At 43.0% G+C, this 18,998-nt stretch overlaps 1 protein-coding gene and 1 long non-coding RNA gene across 2 annotated transcripts; both read left to right on the forward strand.

Annotated features, from left to right (window-relative positions):
* The first annotated feature begins 723 nt into the window (after positions 1 to 723).
* Positions 724 to 1,848, forward strand: LOC144385415 (uncharacterized). Its single transcript, XR_013451721.1, has 2 exons — positions 724 to 852; positions 904 to 1,848. It is a non-coding gene; the product is annotated as an uncharacterized LOC144385415 (long non-coding RNA).
* Positions 1,849 to 3,180: 1,332 nt separating this feature from the next.
* hif1al (hypoxia inducible factor 1 subunit alpha, like) lies at positions 3,181 to 18,163 on the forward strand. Its single transcript, XM_040174723.2, has 15 exons — positions 3,181 to 3,356; positions 6,822 to 7,015; positions 7,790 to 7,974; positions 8,748 to 8,832; positions 9,007 to 9,122; positions 9,860 to 10,044; positions 10,199 to 10,305; positions 10,597 to 10,744; positions 10,858 to 11,138; positions 12,877 to 13,046; positions 13,216 to 13,308; positions 13,796 to 13,956; positions 15,877 to 15,988; positions 16,332 to 16,452; positions 17,064 to 18,163. The coding sequence occupies exons 1-15, from the start codon at positions 3,322 to 3,324 to the stop codon at positions 17,093 to 17,095; spliced, it is 2,025 nt and encodes a 674-aa protein (XP_040030657.2). The 5' UTR covers positions 3,181 to 3,321; the 3' UTR covers positions 17,096 to 18,163.
* The last annotated feature ends 835 nt before the right edge of the window (positions 18,164 to 18,998 follow it).

Below are 18,998 nucleotides of genomic sequence, written 5' to 3' on the forward strand. Positions count from 1 at the left end.
GTACAGCTGACAGCGGAAGTGCAAAGCAAATCGTCCCTAATACCCAACAAGATGGACAGACCACAATATGTACAGAATGAACAACGTAGAAGATGTACAATAAATTGGATTTCTATGACAAAAATGATTCAAATATTGCTAGTAGTAAGCCAGGTGCATGGCGGGGCCACTGCAGGGACAACCACCATCACATTATCCTCTCAGTGAGGGAGGAACAAGCAGTATGGCAGATGCAGTGCGGAGTGTGCGGGTTTGGATGTAGGGTTTGACCAGGTCCTGGATGTAGACTGGACCGATCCATTCACAGCACAGTACGAGAGTACCGGGGTTTTGAACTGGATGCGGGCAGCCACCGGTATGAAGAGAACGGAGGAGTGTATACTCATACTCTGTATGAGCTACAGAGGTCGAATGGCGGTGGCAGGAAGACCTGCCATGAGGGAGTTACAATAGTCGAGGCGGGAGATGACAAGAGCCTGATTCAGTACCTGCGCCGCCTTCTGAGTGAAAAGGGCACACCGAGGTTCCTAGCAGTCAAAGTGAGCGTCAACACAGAGTTACCAAGGTTAACCGTCAGGTCCTGTGTAGGAGAATATTTTCCTGGAAAAAGAAGTAGTTCATTCTTGTCGGGGTTGATTTTCAGATGGTGAGCACATCCACTGAGAGATGTCAGTCAGACAGGCAGAGATCCACGCCGCCACCCGAGTGTCCGAGTGAGGGAAGGAGAGAATTATTTGGGTGTCATCGGCACAGCTGTGTTAGGAGAAACCATGTGAGTGAATGACAGAGCCTAGAGAGTTGGTATAGAGAGAGAAGAGGAGGGGACCCAGGACGGAACCCTGAGGAACTTCAGTAGTAAGAGGAGACGGTTCCGACACAGATCCTCTCCAGGTCACCCGGTAGGTGCGGTCATCAAGGTAGGATGACAGAAGGGAGAGAGCAGAGCCCAAGACACAAAGTTTATGATGACAGTAATAGTAATGTGATTGATATTTGTAATACAATAATTTTTTTGTTTTTGTTTTTGGATCACACCATCACCCCCAAAGGCCCCTAACTTTTCCCCCATTTCATTGCTGCTCAAAGGGATTTTGCAGTGGGTTCCTGTATTATACGCGACCAACTCCGCTTAGGCTCTCGGCTGAAATAAAGTCTAAAGGTGGTCCGAGGCTGGCTCGCTCAGTGGGTCAGAAAGGTCCAATGAGTAAAGGTCAAAGTGAGCATGTTAACAGTAAATCAAATACCATTATGTGGGACACAACTTCGTTTCGAAAAGCTTCTTAAATAAACACAATTTGAAACAAATAAATAAACTAGTGTCTAATCAGAGGATTTTTGCTTTCTGAGCTTTAAAAATCAACCAGGTTATGTTTGAATTCTGTGCTTCATTCAGTCAAAGCCAACAGGGAAGGTAAAGGATTACATCCAAGGGGCTCTGTGCTGTTGTAAAACTCACTATGAACTGAACGAAAGGCGTGATCACACACAGGAGTCCCCTCCACACGTCGCTGTGTCCTGGTAGGAAGTTAAATAAAAAAAGAAAGCTCTTAATGTATTTTTGCACTCAAAACAACTCATCAAACAACATTCCATGAATGTTGTCAATTTTTACATGACATTTTATTCAAGCGTTTTCTCTTTTTTCTCTGTTTGTGGATGTTATATGGAATATGCACTCGCTCCACCATACGATTACCACATGTGTGCGCACACACACAGACACACTCACACAAACTCTCTCTCACACACAAAGGCTTTCACAAACTTTACATCTGTTCAAGTTATAACGGCAGAATGTCACAATATCCAGTTTGTATATGGAGATCTGTTATTAAAATTGGAAACAGTCTTGTGTGTCCTGTTGTCTATACCCTCATGATGTCACCCTGGCTTAAAAAATGGAAACACCCACACAAAGTACACGTACCTCAAATTAGTACTCCAGTACAGTTTATTGGTTTCCCTTATCATGTAGTATTATATATAAGTATTCAAATAAATTGACTTGATGAACAAATTGAATGTACCGGTAAGTTAATTTAAAAAAATCCAAAGATGAATTGTCACACCAGACATGAAAAGAACTATCCTAAAATTGAAGAAACAATAAATAGTATTTGACATTATGCTGTAATTGTTCTTAAGTAGCTTGAAGTACCGGGGTGGTCGCTAGAGGGCGCTACGGTTCGGCACATCCCGCTTCACTACTTCTCTGCAGCCGTGGAGGAAGATGCTGACCGGCCAATCCCAACGGCCCCCGTACGGCCACGAACCCCGTGAACCCTCATGGCATTTTACACGGACCACCTTCATCCCACCAACACAGTTCTTCAAAAGAAAACGATCCGTTTATTGTTGTACAAACACGGCAAGCTGCCTTAGACACGGATGGTAAACATCCAAACGTTGGTTCAGGTTTGAGAATGCGGTCAAGGCACCGATAGACATTAAGACCGGAAACGGACAAGCCTTTAAATATCAAAATAAAAGCCCTGTGAGGGGAGGAAGACGTTGCATGGCTTTCAGAACGTCCTTTCTCTCACTCTCAGATTCTAAACAAAAAACATTCAGCACAAATCCTGTTTAAGTTCAGTGTGAGAAAAAAGTAATCCAATTGAATATGACGCGTAAATATATCAAATTTCATGGGTACGTTATCTACGCATATTATTGAACAATATCATGAGACGTGAATGAAGATTAATCAGGAACTACAGAAAATAATTACTAATATAGATATTCGTTTCCTTGAACATGCAAATTGTTTTTGAATTACATCTTAAATTTGATTGTATTCATATTTTATTTTCACTTTTCTGGTTTGCTTATCTTCATATAATTTAATTCAGCTAGAAAAGCTTTGGTGGGAGGGAATGGGGCCTTACCTTCCAGTCAATAAGACCGGATGAAATGTCCTCTACAGTGCCCCACAAGTTGGGAAAATATGATTACATAAGGTAGGTTCAAGTAGCTTCCCTTATTTGAATAATTGTGCCACAGTGCCATAGTTTGACCTAAATATTACGAAGGTTCGCTTGGACCATTTCCATTTCCCCCCCTAAGACAGCCTGTGTCGGCCACTACAGTATTTAAAATATATACTTTATTACAATCCACCCCTGCTAAATAGCTGGGAAAACACGTAAGGCCAATTATCTTATAATCCATTCTTTTCGATTAGACCTTTACTTTTTGAATACAACCGGAAGCTGCGTTTCCCTGCACTTGTGAGCTTGACACAGCGGAGCGCTCGGTAGCTTCGCCGTTGTCCTGCGTGGATAAACAGACACAACAATAAAGGGCGCTCTCTCGGTTGCGAACATGGAGGAGAAAGCGGAGACCGTCGTGGTCAAACGGTAGGACCGATTGATTGTGACGAACCTTCCGTGTTGTTGTATTTCCGCGTTGTCCTTTGTGCCGAGTAACTTTCAGAGGGAAACCATCGCGTCCCCCATCGTGAGATCACGACCCAGACTGCGTTCACCGTCCAGCGACGTTGTGACACGACAGCGGCGCGATTTGAGGTTTTAAGGGTTGGATTCACTTCTCTTTCTTGTGCATAAACAGTTACGATCCATGTAATACGCGTTATTCTGAAACATACCTTTCCGCATATCAAGTGCTTTGGGAACATCGAGTATAGACGTTGAATCATTTGAACGGAGGAGTCTTCTAGCGTGCTTCTTCCACTTGGGCTACAATATTTGAGTCCTTCTCCTACTTGTGGGAATTGTGAAGTAATTACACGTTGCATATAGTTAATGGTTTGTTTGTGGTTCTCCTAGAGAGGTACATTCCTTTCACATGCATTATTTAGCTGTGATATCTGTCGTGGGTTGTGTGGTTGTTGCACATCTTCAAACCCCCACAGCAGCTTCGGTTCCTGCCTGACACTGATCTCTGGTGTGATCACTGATTGTTTCATGGATTCACTCGTATCTCTATATCTCCTATATCATTTCGTATTGCGCCCAGCAGACACATTTAGAGAGCTGGAATCAGCTCATGTGCAGATCAGTGTCTTGTGAGTTGTGTTTTTAATACCCTTTCCAAAAATGGAGTGTAAAATCAAAGGAACCCTGAGGCACTTTAAGGATGTAAAAGTGGAGCAAGGATATTCATTTCTCTCATGAGACTTATTTTATTAAATAGTGGAAGCAAAAAAAGGCAGCAGTGTGTGTTTGTAGAGGGGTCAAGTGGAAAATGCTGCAATTTGGAGTGCTAATTCCCACATATTCACAGTATGCTGGTCATAGAGGACAAAGTATACAAATCCGTCTATAAGAGAGAGCTTCTATATTCTGCATATTAATGTCCGTTAAAGATGTCCATATTTGGATATCCATTTTTGCTTGGAGGCATTTTGAAACCACAACCGTCCGTGTTGAATGGAAACACAGGAGCTGTAAATAGCTGAAGGAGTGGACCCACTGCTTGACCACGTGAGAGGAGCTCGCACATACATGACCTGACCAGATTCACTCCGCTCAACCAGCGGGGCCCAACTGGCTGCTGCTCGTTTATGATCCATTGTTATGCGTGATTGGGAAAATAATTAACCTTCTGTATTCAAGCAAAGGAAAACTCCTCAGTGAAAACTGTGCTCCCGGCGTCGGCTGTTTTTAACGCAATCTTTGAGGATAATCGAGCACTAAACACAAGCAGGTTTACAGTAACTTTGTGTTAATAAACATGTCAAGATGCTTAAAACAAGAGGCACCAAAGTCCAACTGGCATTTTGCAGACTTGTAAACAACAGATTTATACTTATTAGAGGCGATATCATCCAATATGATTAAGGTGAGGAGGTTTGTTTAAATTTACTGCAACAATGAATCGATACCAAAGTTGTGTCTGAGTCGTCTTTCATTCCAAATATCCCAAAACTCAAAAGTGCCCGCGAACACTAAAGGACTTTCCTTGTGCATCTAAGCTAAAGACGAGTCTGTTTTGAGTGTCTCTCCTCTCACACACACTTTAACTTCAGTAACCACGGTTTGTTTTCCAGCACACACACACACACACACACACACATTGCGCAATAAGAAATGGTGGCCAGTGTGCAGCTCTGCTCACTGAGGATTTACAGTCTTCTCTTAAGCTCCCCCCACTTGGCTCGCTGCTCGTTGATGTTGTGTTAGTGAGGCAGACAGCATTTGGTTTCACAGGGTATTATTAGCAGCAGTATTTTTCAGTGGTAGTAGTACTATGAGCAGCAGCAGTATTATTGTAAACAGTTGTGGTGTTTTGTTTATATGTATTTATCTGAAATGGACGAGGGATTTTGTCACTTTAACTAGTTATCCATATTTAACAGTTGCCTGCTTGTTATTTGTAATATAGTAACCCTTAATGTACTTTTTCATAATAATTACATATGGAACAACAAGCACGGTGCTCTTTTAGCATGTTGGTTTTACAGTCTCCTCTGGGCATCTTTATCTTGAGTATTAAAATCTTCTCCGATGGTTCATCTCTGGTGTTGTCAAAAGAGGGCGAGACATTAAAGACCTCTGCAGCCTTGTAAGACATCATGACCTTTATAAGCTCTCAGGACATTCCTGGGTGATTGGGGTGTCTTCATAGTGGGAACAGAGATGAACCAAACGGAGGAGAACAGAATGTTGTTTATTTCAGCCTCTGGGACACTTTCCAGAATCTTCTTCCCCTTCTGTCTTTCCTCCCCCTCTTCATCCATTCCATGAAAAACATGTGCTGACAAGACAGAAGCAGGCTTTCATTTCTCTCATTCACACACAGACACACACAAATTCTTAACCTTCTCTCTACCAATCTACATTTTGTTTATGGTGTAAAAAATGGCTGCAGTTCTTGCAGATCGCCCGTCGGTCATCGGCCCCGTTACTAATAACGACCAGACTTCATTAAGAGGGGAAATCCAGTGGAGCTCAGAGAACAAGCTCCTGCAAGACGTCAGTAAAACTACGCAGCTGGATGTTGAGTTCAGGCGCTGAGGTCCGCCGCTTTTTGTTTTTGGGAATTCGCACAACAACTGGTCATCACACATCCCCCTAGTGGAGAAAGCTCACAGACGGCTGTATTTCTTTAGAAAAGCTTGAGAGGGATAAATTATCATGAGAAGCAACAGAAAGCTGCTGGCTGGAAACGTGAAATGAACTCACAGCTACACGATATCAAACCGGTGAATACCCGACTTCTCATTCCGAGTATGTGATAGTTTCATAGACTGCCGCCTGCTGCTCAGGTCCATGTCCTCAAAACATCCACATTTTCCCACCGTAGCTTTGTCACGTTACTCATACAGTAAGGTCTTCACATGATCCAAGGGACCGATCGTCTGCTTTCTGAGTGTGATTTTGAGTTGACGTTTGAGGGGGTCATATAATGATTAACAAGATAAAGATTTCTTTCCAGTAAATTATTGGATAACCTTTAGCTTCTGGCCTCATGAGTAGACGCAGCTTTGCTTTAAAGCGTCTTAAGCCTGAATCGAATAGGCGCCATTGCTCTACCATCAGAAGCTATGCTGGCGCGGCTGTAGAGAGTTCGTACTGAACATGTGAGCAGTGGGATGTGATCTTGGACCCTCACTAAAGTTTTATTTTCTGCTTTTGTCCCACTTTTTTTTCTCTCCCCCCGATTCTTCGACCTCCTTTTATTTCCACTTTGTTTCTGTCATCTGCTTTGATTTATTTCTTCACACTTTCCACTTTTGTCTGCGTCCTCATCTATCATCTTCCTGCTTCCACCTCCTCGTTCCCTCATCGCTCTCCTTCCTGCCAATCTATCGTCCTCCTTCCCCCCTGTTTAATCTCCCCTCTCCTTCTTTCCCCTCGCAGCACCAGTTCGGAGCAGAGGAAGCTGCGTTCTCGCGATGCGGCCCGATGTAGACGGAGTCAGGAGACGGAGGTGTTCTATGAGCTGTCCAGCACTCTGCCGCTCCCCCGTCGAGTCTGCACCCACCTGGACAAATCCGCCATCATGAGGGTCGCCCTCAGCTTCCTGCGAATGCACCACTTCCTCCTGCAACCCGGTGAGAAACGCGTCTGCAGGTGGTCATCGTCCCCGATGGAACCTGAAAGTTGAAAGTTTTTTTTTTTTCATCACACACACATTCAATGTACAAATATATATATGCATGTCATAAATGTTTGTACTGCATTTCAGCACAAAAAGATGTTTCATTTCAAGTTTCGTTATTCCTCCCTGAGCCCACATTGCTATTCCCAAATAATATCCCCAAAATCCAGACGTTGTCAGAGGAGAAGTAGCTCTCTGACACGCTCATGGTGCTGCACACTGGCCACGCTCATTTGTCGCTGGTCCACAGTCTGTTAAACGGGTCTTCATGTTTCTCTGAAGCAGCTCGGCTTCAGCCTGCTAACAGGCAGCTAAACAGAGACAGCTGAGCTAAACTAACGAAGCGCACGTTTAAACTCGCCGAAGCGTAAAATAGTCGTTGCGGTCCGTAGTCGGTGCACAAGAACCACCGCTGCACCGAGCGTTCTGGGTTCGTGGATGACGTCATCATGACGCGTTAATATCCGCCGTACTTTGCAGGTCTGTTGTCTGTTGGCTGCGTGCGAATTTAGCGGGAAAAAGTATTGTGACTTCATCAACCACCAACATGTTCGTCTCGTCTCGTTAACGAAAGTTGGAATAGATTTAGTCAGAGATTTTATTTTTTGAGATCGTTTTCATCTTGTCTTAGTCATGGAAAAAAGGTTTGTTAACAAAAAAGTTTCGTCATAGATTTTGTCGGCGAAACACTGGTTAGAATAATCACCAGGTGTTTTCTTTTCTGCAGGGGAGAAGCAGAGCAAGGAGTCTGAAGAGAAGGATCAGGAGGAGGAGGAGAAAGAGGGCGATGAAGAGGATCCAATGGATTCTTTCTATCCGCAGGCGCTGGCCGGCTTCATCATGGTGATGACCGAGGAGGGAGACATGATCTACCTGACGGAAAACGTCAGCACGCACATCGGCATCCCACAGGTATCTCAATGTGGGATTGGATACCGTTCATCTCGTCAATTACCATTCAGTACTTTCTTTGGAACTCAATCGATACCCGAAGCCCAGGGGACAGCTGTTGTGACTTAAGTCGTATTGATGAATTCATAGCTTACGAAGCTTTTTGTTTCTTTAAATGGCGTTTTTATTGTGCACCTCTGGTGCAGTTTGTGACCTACTGTGAGTAACTCGAGCAGAAGCCTCCGATCTGTTCTCAGCTCTGTTTGGGATCCGGTTTGTCTTTTGAAACACAGCTTAGTCTGTTACAGTAAGTGCAGACGCAAACACAGAGGTCTAGTATATTTGCAAAATGTCAAATTTGCCTCAGAGGGCTTTACAGCCTGTAAACATGTGACATCCTCCGTCATACCCTTGTATTGGCACAGGAACCACCCCCCAAAAAATAAAAAGCCCTTCCATGGGGGAAAAAAGGGAAACAACCTTATGGAGAACGTCAGAGGAGTGACCCGTCTCCTGGGAAGGACAGACTGCAGCGGATGTCATGTGTACAGAATGAACAACATAAAAGATGGCCAATACGTTCAATTCCTACGACGGAAATGGTTCAAATCTATTAAGCCAGGTGTACAGCAGGACCACAGCGGCCATACCAGTTACATGATTGTACTTAACATGGATGCATAACGTACATAGTAGTATATCGATTGGTATTTCAATTTCAGCCGGCTTTTTTTTTTTCTTTTTTTTTTACCACAGCCTTGACACTGTCAGTTGTTGTTGTTTATTGTTTACAGCTGGAGCTGCTGGGTCAGAGTATCTATGACTTTGTTCATCCCTGCGATCAGGAGGAGCTCAGAGACCTGCTGACTCCACGTCCAGGTCAGACCTCCAGTTATTATCCCAACAAAAGTAGGCTCTGTTGATGTAAAAAAAAAAAAAAAAAAAAAAAAGTCTTTGTTCAAGAAAGTTTATTTACATGTTTGTTTGTTTTTAATGAATGATAAATATTAAAGTTGATAAACTGCTTTAGCTTTGTCATCACGCTGCTTTCAGGTTCCACTAAGAAGCCGTTGGCTAGACAGTCGAGTGAGAGGAACTTCTTCCTGCGGATGAAGAGCACTCTGACCAGCAGGGGGCGCACCGTCAACATCAAGTCTGCTGCCTGGAAGGTGCAGTGTTACCAAAGACACACAAGCCCAGCAGCTACACACTCACACATGCACTTACTACACAGCAGCAGGAACACAGCTGGTGCTTATTCATGCCTGAGGATGCTCTGAGGAATGATGTCATCCAATGCTTTCCAAATAAAACAGATAAACAAATAAAACAGCCTGAAGACCAGATATCACTTGAGTTATTAAAAGTAAAGATTTTCTCAATCAATGTTCGCCTAAGTGGGCTCCTTGAACAATATAACATAAATAAGATGTTTAAATGTCGGCCTCTGCATTGAATGGACTTGGTGTCCATTGGTGAGCTTGGATGACTGAATACTCAAAGATATGTTCCAATACTTATCTTTGAGTTTCCTCAAAGATACGTATCCCTTGGATTGAGTTATTGTGGCACAGAAGTTGTTAAGATGAAATGGCTACATTTACTGTATATTATTTGGCTTTGGAAAAGAAAACGTGTTGTGTTTTCTGATTGGCTCTGATATGGCGCCAACTGCTTTTAAGGGAAACATCTCGTCCACTCCTACTGTGTTAACGTCCCCTTAAAAGTCTTTTCAATAGAGAGATTTTTCATCATACCACAAATTCAAAAAGCGAATCACTGTCTAGAATTCAAATGCACACAAGGAACTTGAAATTGATTTTATTTTCTAGCGAAATCTACAGCAGATCGTTTTTCTACTCTTTGATGTGTCTGGAGGTGACCTTGAACCTGGGCTCTCATGCAGGTTCTCCACTGTACGGGTCACGTCCGTCAGCTGGGCGGAGCCTCTGCGGTGCCTCCTGTGGGCGGAGTGATGACTCTGTTGTGTGAGCCCATCCCTCACCCGTCCAGCGTGGAGTTCCCCCTGGACACGCGCACTTTCCTCACCCGCCACAGCATGGACCTCCACTTCACACACTGCGAGGGCAGGTAGGAGTAGTCCCGTGACTGACTCTGACCTTCGACCTCCCCGTTGGTGGGAGGCGGAAGAAAATGTTACATGACAGAGGGAGAGGAGTAGAAATCCTCAAACCTTTTATTTGGGATTTTGAGTTTTGTTTGCTTTCTGTCATCCGGTTTGCAGGGTGACAGAGTTGGTGGGATACAAACCTGAGGATCTGATCGGCCGCTCAGCCTACGAGTTTCATCACGCCCTCGACTCCGATCACGTCAACAAGAGTCTGCACACACGTGAGTTTCACTCTGTGTATATGTTGTACCACACCGAAGACTATACATTTAAATACAATTACAGTGAATACTAATAGTGATTGCAATTCTCTCAGTTCAACTTTCATGAATATACAAGACACTATATATAGAAAAACTACCGTAACAAACATTATGACATCCATAAGCATGGAGAGAATGAGTCAGCGCACACAGAGGAAGGCTTCATTCAGTGCAACGATCCTCTGGTCCTCCATGAATATGCGTCTTGCCAATCTCTTATTCCTCTGTTTGTTTCCGGGTCTGGTGTAGTGCTGTCCAAAGGTCAGGTGAGCACCAGACACTACCGTTTCCTGGCTAACGGCGGCGGCTTTGTGTGGGCGGAGACTCAGGCGACCGTCCTTTACAACAGCAAGACGTCGCAGCCCGAGGCCGTCGTCTGCCTCAACTATATCCTCAGGTGCTTTAAAGAGTATTAAAGTTGCATCACATAAAAATAGACTCATGGAAGGATGTGGCACGCAGCGAGTTCCTGCTCCTTCTTCACCTCCTGTTCGTCCCCCTCTCCTGCAGTGGCGTGGAGCAGCCGGACCTCGTCCTCTCCGCCGAGCAGACCCGTTGTGTCCGGCCGCATGAAGCGGAGCTTTGCACGCCGGCGGTCGCACCGGAGGATTGCGTTACTTCCGGCATTGCTGACCCTGAGATTGCGGCTGTCGGCGTCTCCAATCAGGCAGAGGATGTAGATTTGAATCCCAGCAGCGCTGCTGTGCTCGTTTTCAAGCTGAAGGAGGAGTCAGAGGAGGTCCTTCAGTTGGCTCCTGAGGTTGTAAACCCCATCGGTCCGCTGACCGGAGGTGAGACACTCCAAAGACATTTATATTTGATATATATATATATATATATATATACACAGTATAGATAGATAGATTGTAGTGACAGATTTTTGTTAGCCACTCGGCAGAGTGCGGGAGAAGATCCTGTTCTTCACTCCGGTCTTATACTTTATAAAACACAACTGCATTAGGGCTGTCAAACTTGCTCAAACAGGACGTTTGAATTGTTCTCTTTAAAAAAAGACAGATATTCGAATATCTGGTTGCGCATTAGGCGCGTCAATAGCAGGACAAATTAATACCACGAGACATGACTACTTGTATAAGTAATTTATTTAAGTTTAAACCTATTTAACAACATATTACCTGCACAAAAATAAGTAAATTAACTAATGCCCATGACCACAGATCTCTCTCACCGTCGCGCTCTCTGCGCTAAGTGGTTTAAATGAACGACAACAATAAACAAATGCTGAGTGCTGATCAAGAGTTTTGTGCGAGCAATTTAAGGTCGCGATTCTTGTCCCAAATATATCCGGTTTCATTCAGTGATTGAAACTGAAAGTTTTACAGTACCGACATTGAACGCTCCGAGGGAGCTGTGCTGTAAACACAGAACTTTTCCTTGGCATGAAACTGCAAATAACCAAACCAGTGCATGAAACTGTTGTACCCTATTTTATTCATGCAATATACAGTCAGTAGTCCGGTGCGCGCCCACCCGCTAAGCAGACAGTCGCGCCACCGTTTTTAAAATGTATTTAGTTATTTTTTACATTCGAATATAGAATATTCGTTGTCACCCCTAAACTGCATATATATTTGGTTCCTGATGTCACTGTGCTTCTTTGGTAGCGGTAAAAACCATGAGATCCCGGTCACCCAGGCATCATTACCCGTGTCAACCTGAGATTGGCTCCCAGTACCGTGTTGTACACAAATATCACAAATGGCTCCTACATAGATCATTATCTGGTCAAAAGTTTTGTACCTTCTAAATTGTAAATGTTCGTTTGATCAATCTGCTTCCTGTCTGTTAAAAACAATTGCTATACTATGAATAACTTTGGCTTATAAAGCATTTTGTAGATTTTGCCTTATTATGAATCCCTCTCAGGATTGCTCACTTTCCAAAATAAAAAGGAAAAAGCAATCATATTTTTTTTTGAAGTTCCATATATCTGGAAAGAATTCACAGAAAACAGTTTGCTGTTGTATTAATGTCTTCTTACACTGCAGCCTAACTTTTGTTATATTTTTATACTCATATTCTGATTTAGCTTTTTATTCTCATAGCGCTTCATACATTTTTAGGAATCTCAAATTAGCATTTTAGTACTTGAGTGTCACACATAAGAAACTCTCACTGCTGCGTTTCATAAGTTAAGACTTTATCCTGTAGATCCCAAGCATCCTTTTGTCCAAACACTACACACTGATTTAGCTTTTTATTTTCTATTCTCTTAGCGCTTCATTGTCTGTTTTAATTGTATTCAAATATACAATGGTGATATTTTAGGTTAAGCGCTTTTGAGTTTTCTTGTTCCTAAAATGTGCTACATTCATAAACTTGCCTTGAAGAAAAACCAGCTGTCGTGCTAACAGTGCAGTGCTAACATTTGAACGCTAACTTAGTACAGCTGAGGCTGACGGGGAGAGGTTTAGTTATGCAACCATTTGCAAAAGTTTTCAAGTAATGTGTCCTAAAATAATAATCATTTTTTATGTTTTGTTTTGTGTTTTCCTCCGACTTGGTCAGAATTTGTGGGGTTGTCGTTCTCCAATCCGCCCAGTCCAAACTCACTGCCGGACCACCCTCAGGACCTGTGCACCTCGCAGCTGCGTCAGCTCCTCTCGCCCATCTTCAGCCCCATGACTCCACCTTCATCCTCCTCATCATCACCGGCCTCCCCACTTGATGTTGAGTCGGTAAGTTTGAGCCGTACGTCTTCTTCAAACCCAAAGCATACGCTTCTCTCTCTGCTTTTACATTCAACTCAATTCACTTCCTACCTCAGCATGGACAAAAACAATGAATATGACTCATTACATTTTACTGATGAAGGTATACTCTGTTTATTCCTACTTCCTCCCTCAGATCTCCTGTGAGGAGGAGGTGACCGACACAAGCGAGGTGGAGAGGTTTTTTGCTGTTTGGCCAGATGGTCAGAAGAAAGTGGAACCAATGGAGGTAAATGCAGGAAACGGTCCCTTACGAGATCAGCTTATTTCTCTAAACTGGGTGTCAAATTTTAACCTTTTGATTTTCAAAATAAAAAATGATTAGTCTACGCCTTGTAGCCAAAGCCCTCTGTGTACAGCTGCTTCTACAAATAGTTCTGTTTACTTCATAAAGTAAATAAACACAATCTTATTGCGACGTGCGCGTGCCACAAGTGGGTCATGAATTTTGTAAAAAATGAGACTCCCTCTCAAAAACAAAGCTCATTAAACATCTGGCGTGTAAGGCCATGATCAAGAGGACAATCCGCAATCCATAAGCGGGATGTGAAGATCTCATGGCTGTAAAAACTAAAAACCAGTGTAATAATAGATGCTTAAAATATTCATTTGGAAAAAAGTGAAGTAACAGGTTTCTTTCACGTCTTTTCAGGTGTTTGTTTCCAAAGAAATGTTTTTCTCTCTGATGACGATCTTTCTGTCCTGTTTTTGTGCAGATGGAGGTGATGGATCTGGAAATGTTGGCTCCTTATATCTCCATGGACGACGACTTCCAGCTGACCGTCCACAGCAGTTTCCCGGAGGACGTGGACAAACCTCCGTCTTCTCCGTCCGAGTCCTCGGTTGTGGCAATGGCCGCCACAGTGAGCAGGAAACGGTACGATGTGACTACAGCCGTGGCCAAAAGTTTTGAGAATGACACATGTATTGGTTTTCATAAAGTGTGTTGCTTCAGTGTTCTTAGATCTTTTTGTAAGATCTTACTATGGTATACTGAAGTATAATTACAAGCATGTAATTAAGTGTCAAAAGATTTTATTGACAATCACATAGAGTTTATCCAAAGAGTCAATATTTGTAGTGTTGACCCTTCTTTATCAACCCCTTTGCAATTTGCCCTGGCATGCTGTCAATTAACTTCTGGGCCACATCCTGACTGGCAGCCCATTCCTGCATAATCAATGTTTGGAGTTTGTCAGTATTTGTGGGGTTTTGTTTGTCCACCCGCCTCTTGAGGATTGACCACAATTTGTCAATGGGATTAAGGTCTGGGGATTTTCCTGGCCATGGACCTAAAATGTCGATGTTTTGTTCCCCGAGCCACTTAGTTATCACTTTTGCCTTATGGCAAGGTGCTCCATCATGCTGGAAAAGGCAATGTTTGTCACCAAACTGTTGTTGGATGGTTGGGAGGAGTTGCTCTCGGAGGACGTTTTGGTACCATTCTTTATTCATAGCGGTGTTCCTAGGCAAAATTGTGAGTGAGCCCACTCCCTTGGCTGAGAAGCAACCCCACACATAAATAGTTTCAGGATTGTTGGCACGAGACAGGACCGATGGTAGTGCTCACCTTTTCTTCTCCGGACAAGCTTGCTTCCAGATGCCCCAAACAATCTGAAAGGGGATTCATCAGAGAAAATGACTTTACCCCAGTCCTCAGCAGTCCAATCCCTGTACCTTTTGCAGAATATCAGTCTGTCCTTGATATTTTTCCTGGAGAGAAGTGGCTTTTTTGCTGCCCTTCTTGACACCAGGCCATCCTCCAAAAGTCTTCGCCTCACTGTGCATGCAGATGCACTCACACCTGCCTGCTGCCGCTCCTGAGCAAGCTCTGCACCGGTGGTGCCCCGATCCCTTAGCTGGATCAACTTTGAGAGACGATCCTGGCGCTTGCTGGACTTTCTTGGGCGACCTGAAGCCTTGTTCACAACAATTGAACCGCATTCCTTGCTGTTCAATTGTTCTTGATGATCCGATAAATAGTAGATTTAGGTGCAATCTTACTATCAGCAATATCCTTGGCTGTGAAGCAAAGCAATGATGACTGCACGTGTTTCAAAGGTAGCAGACTTTGTGAAAATGAATATTTGTGCCATTCTCAAAACTTTTGGCCACGGCTGTACAGTAGAATGAGGACGTCACTGAGGCCACACTCAAACCTTTCTGAATACATTTTGAGGAATCTCAAATTAGCATTTTAGTACTTGAGTGTCACACATAAGAAACTCTCACTGCTGCGTTTCATAAGTTAAGACTTTATCCTGTAGATCCAAAGCATCCTTTTGTCCAAACACTACATACAATTACCACAGACACCTCAGCTCTTTTCCGAAGTCAAACTTCTCTCAAAAAAAATGTCTAGCTGTGCATTATGTGTCATTTAAGTGTATTAGCAATCTGATGAAGAAAAAACATGACAACTTAAGTTTAATGACTTCGCATTTAGCGGCACACAACATGTAAAGTGTGTCAGGAGGGTGTCGACACAGGACGGATGTTGTTATAAGTGTTTATCGTCTGTACGGTCGCCACTGCAGCACAAATGAGGGAGTCTCAGACTCCGTTCAGCTGGTTCTCTTCTACAATGACGGTTGTCAGCCTCAGGCACAGTCATTGTCATTGTTTGGTCACCAGGAAGTCTCAAGTCTTTACAAGTTAAGACTAAAGAGTTCCAAATCCGTCAAATGTAATCCATGTTATGAATGTTTTCTTTTTAACTTGCAAGTCAAAACAATTCTACACTCAAGAGACCGTCAACATGTTTCTCATGGTTACCAATCTTCCTGTTTCCCTTTAGGGCTCACAACCCAGATGAGGAGATTCTGTCCCAGCTGATGGTTCAGGACAAGAGACCGAAACACGACCCTCCCTCAATAGAAGAGGAACTTCTTCTCAACCACAGACTTCTCGTGAGTGATACATCTTTTTTTTTTTTTTAAGTGCTTTTAGTGAATGAAAGAGGGAAGCCCAATAGCTGTGTCGTGTATTTATTCAATATGCAACATTTACTTAGAACAAGTGAAACGTTACAAAAGGAAAGATCATTAATTTGAGATGCACGTAGCTTATGTGTCTGAAGTTATTGCAGAGGAAAGAGAAAAACATTTGAATCGGTTTTCACCATTAACCTTTAAATGATCTTTTCAAAAGAAATTGCCCTTAAATTAATGAATCCCTATTCAAAGCAAATATGTTCAAGACATGAAAGTTTTATTCGGCTAACTCCCCCCTTTCTGTATATTGCTTCTTCAGAGCTGTCTGGAGGAAACCGACCAATCAGATTTGTTCCTGAGCCCCGTTGCTGAAGGGAGAAGTCAGCTGCTCACAGACAGGGACCCTATTTTAGGAGGCATACAGAGACCTGTTTCTCCAGGTAAGATTAACACCTCAGATTCAACATATTGCAGCTCCAGATTTAATTGGTTGGAGTTAAAATGAGAAGTCAAGGGCCAAACAAAATGTTTTGCACAATTTCTTTTGTGCCATACAGACTCTTTAATGACCTTCGGACATACTACATTGTGGCTTTCATTATGTTTTCTGTTTCGTCTGCTTATGGTGAACGTGATATCTCAGCAATGCCTGCTGTTTCTGGATGAACTTAGTTAGTTTTCAGGTCAGACCACAGAAGGTCACTGTGACCTCACATCCTTAGTCCCCAGCAATGCAATTGTTTTTTTGCGTAAGGTTTGGCACAAAAGCCCTCAGCTCCAGGATGAACTACCTCATTAGAATTGCTGGTCAAATTGCGGCGTCCCTCCCTAACGGGCCCTCAGCCTTCAAGGAAAGTTGCGGGTAGATTGCCCTGGCTAGTCTCACGTCGCCTCCGTGGGAACCATTTCCCTTAGTCTCCATCGGACCCTCGGGTCTCTGGTCTTTGGCTTTTGGGAGAAAAGTTTGTGTTTGTGTGTGTGTGTGTGTGAAGCAGTTTAAGAAGAGGCCTCCATCACTCCTCTAACGTGCTGGTGTCGCTCTCTCCTACAGCTCTGATGAGGGACATATTCCCATCTCGTTGACCTGACCTGTCCCCGCCTCCCTCACCCACGACTTGACAGAGGCGATCAAGAGTCGCCCAGACTTCTGCGCTGAAACCGCCGGACACAAACATAGACTGACGCAGGCAGTGTAACCACGCTCTGAGGTCCGCCGTCACCTCCATGCTTTTGTAGCTGAACCAGTTAAGGTCCAAGTGGGAACTGATGACAGGTTGTAACGCAGGTGGTGCTGCAGTTTGCTTTCTTGAACCCAGTCTCTTGTTTTCCCATTACATTTTAAACGTAATCTCTGATTCAATGTGAGAATCCAGCAGGTGATGCTAAAAAGATGTTTTGCAAAAATCCTGTGAGACAAATCTGGAAATATTTCTCCAGCATGTGATTCTTCACAGCTATCAATTTAATCGCATTTCACCATTTCAGTATGTTTCATTATTTAGACTCCCATAATGCTCTGGTTTAATTTCATGCCAACTTCCATTGAGTATGACAAGTTGTATTATTTGTTTCTTGTATCTCACTTCAATCCTTGTTTCTTTGTTTTTTCAAATTACACCGACAGAGAAAGAAATGACTCTTTATATCAGTGGCAGCGTTTATTTCAGTGGCATATTTTTTGTGTTATTCTTATACTCTCCCAATTGTTACATGCAAGTTATTTTAATCCAACTCCGAATTCCTTAAGGCGTTTGTTTTACTCGTCCTGTGGTGCCAGCTGGGTGAGGTTTGTGTTGCCAGGCCGAACATATTTACTACGGAGGAAAAACAAAGTGAGCTAAACGAATAAAAAAGCAGTTTGGTTTGTCCCTTTTTATTATAATTACAATTAGGAAAAATAAAGTGATAAATGAAAGTAATAAAAGCAGTAGATGTTTGTTTGTTTTTTCATGCTTTCTATAGAGATGCATTTAAAATGCTAGTGGTGTGTCAATGAGTTTCATTTTTTGACGTGTAACAAACTGTGCCTCAACATACTTTGTATAATGAGAGTAGACTTGTATTTTAGTTGTAGCCTTTGATGAACATATAACGTATATTGTGATTGGTTTTTGGCCTTGGATATTTTCCACAAATAAACCCTCAAACTGCCTTCTGTCCTTATTCAATGTAAAAGACATTCATTTCAAACCGGTTCTTGGTGCTTTTTGACACTTTTCTCCTGTTTGCATTCTTAAACTAGAAGCTGCTGAAGCAGAAGCTAGTTCAGGGTGTGAATAAGTCAGAGAATGAAACAACTCCTAGGCCCTGTTCCTCGTACACAGCTAACTAGATCGGTGGCCAGATCATTTTCAGGATTTTCAAGATTGCAAGTCAAGCTTTTCAGTTCCAAGGAGCAAGTTTGGTAAAATCCACATAGCAACTCATCCATAAACTTGAACCTGCTCAAAAGCAGCCTAACTTAAGTTAGCTGGATAAGCTTGCCACTCCCCCCGAAAAAAACTAGCAGCTCCCTTCTTAAGAGAACCCAATGATGAAATAGTTAGATTATTTTTATAGGGAGGGCGTTCGAGATCACCCAGATCACTGCTTCAACTGACTTTCTGATGATGAATAATGATAGTATGTATAATATTAATACATACTGATCCACAGATTTACACACACATATTCAAACTCATAGTTCTAGAAGGTCATCTACACATACGTGTGTATATCCTCATAACTATTAACTTGTTTCAGTGAGATACTCTTTGGTCTTGCTGTTAACTTTCACTCACTACATAGTTATGTGTGTGGAATAATGTTGTATAGCCCGAAAATGGCAAACTACAGATTGTCCTCAGAGGCCTGTGCAGTCTGTACACATGCGACATCCTCTGTCCCGAAACTCTCATCGGCTCCGTGAACCTTTTCATAGTTTCTTTTTCCGTTTGAACAATAACACAAAAAGCCTGTTATCCTGTTACAATAAAATTCAAATGGA

This window comes from Gasterosteus aculeatus, chromosome 1, assembly GCF_964276395.1.
Source record: "Gasterosteus aculeatus chromosome 1, fGasAcu3.hap1.1, whole genome shotgun sequence".
NCBI classification, from domain to species: domain Eukaryota; kingdom Metazoa; phylum Chordata; class Actinopteri; order Perciformes; family Gasterosteidae; genus Gasterosteus; species Gasterosteus aculeatus.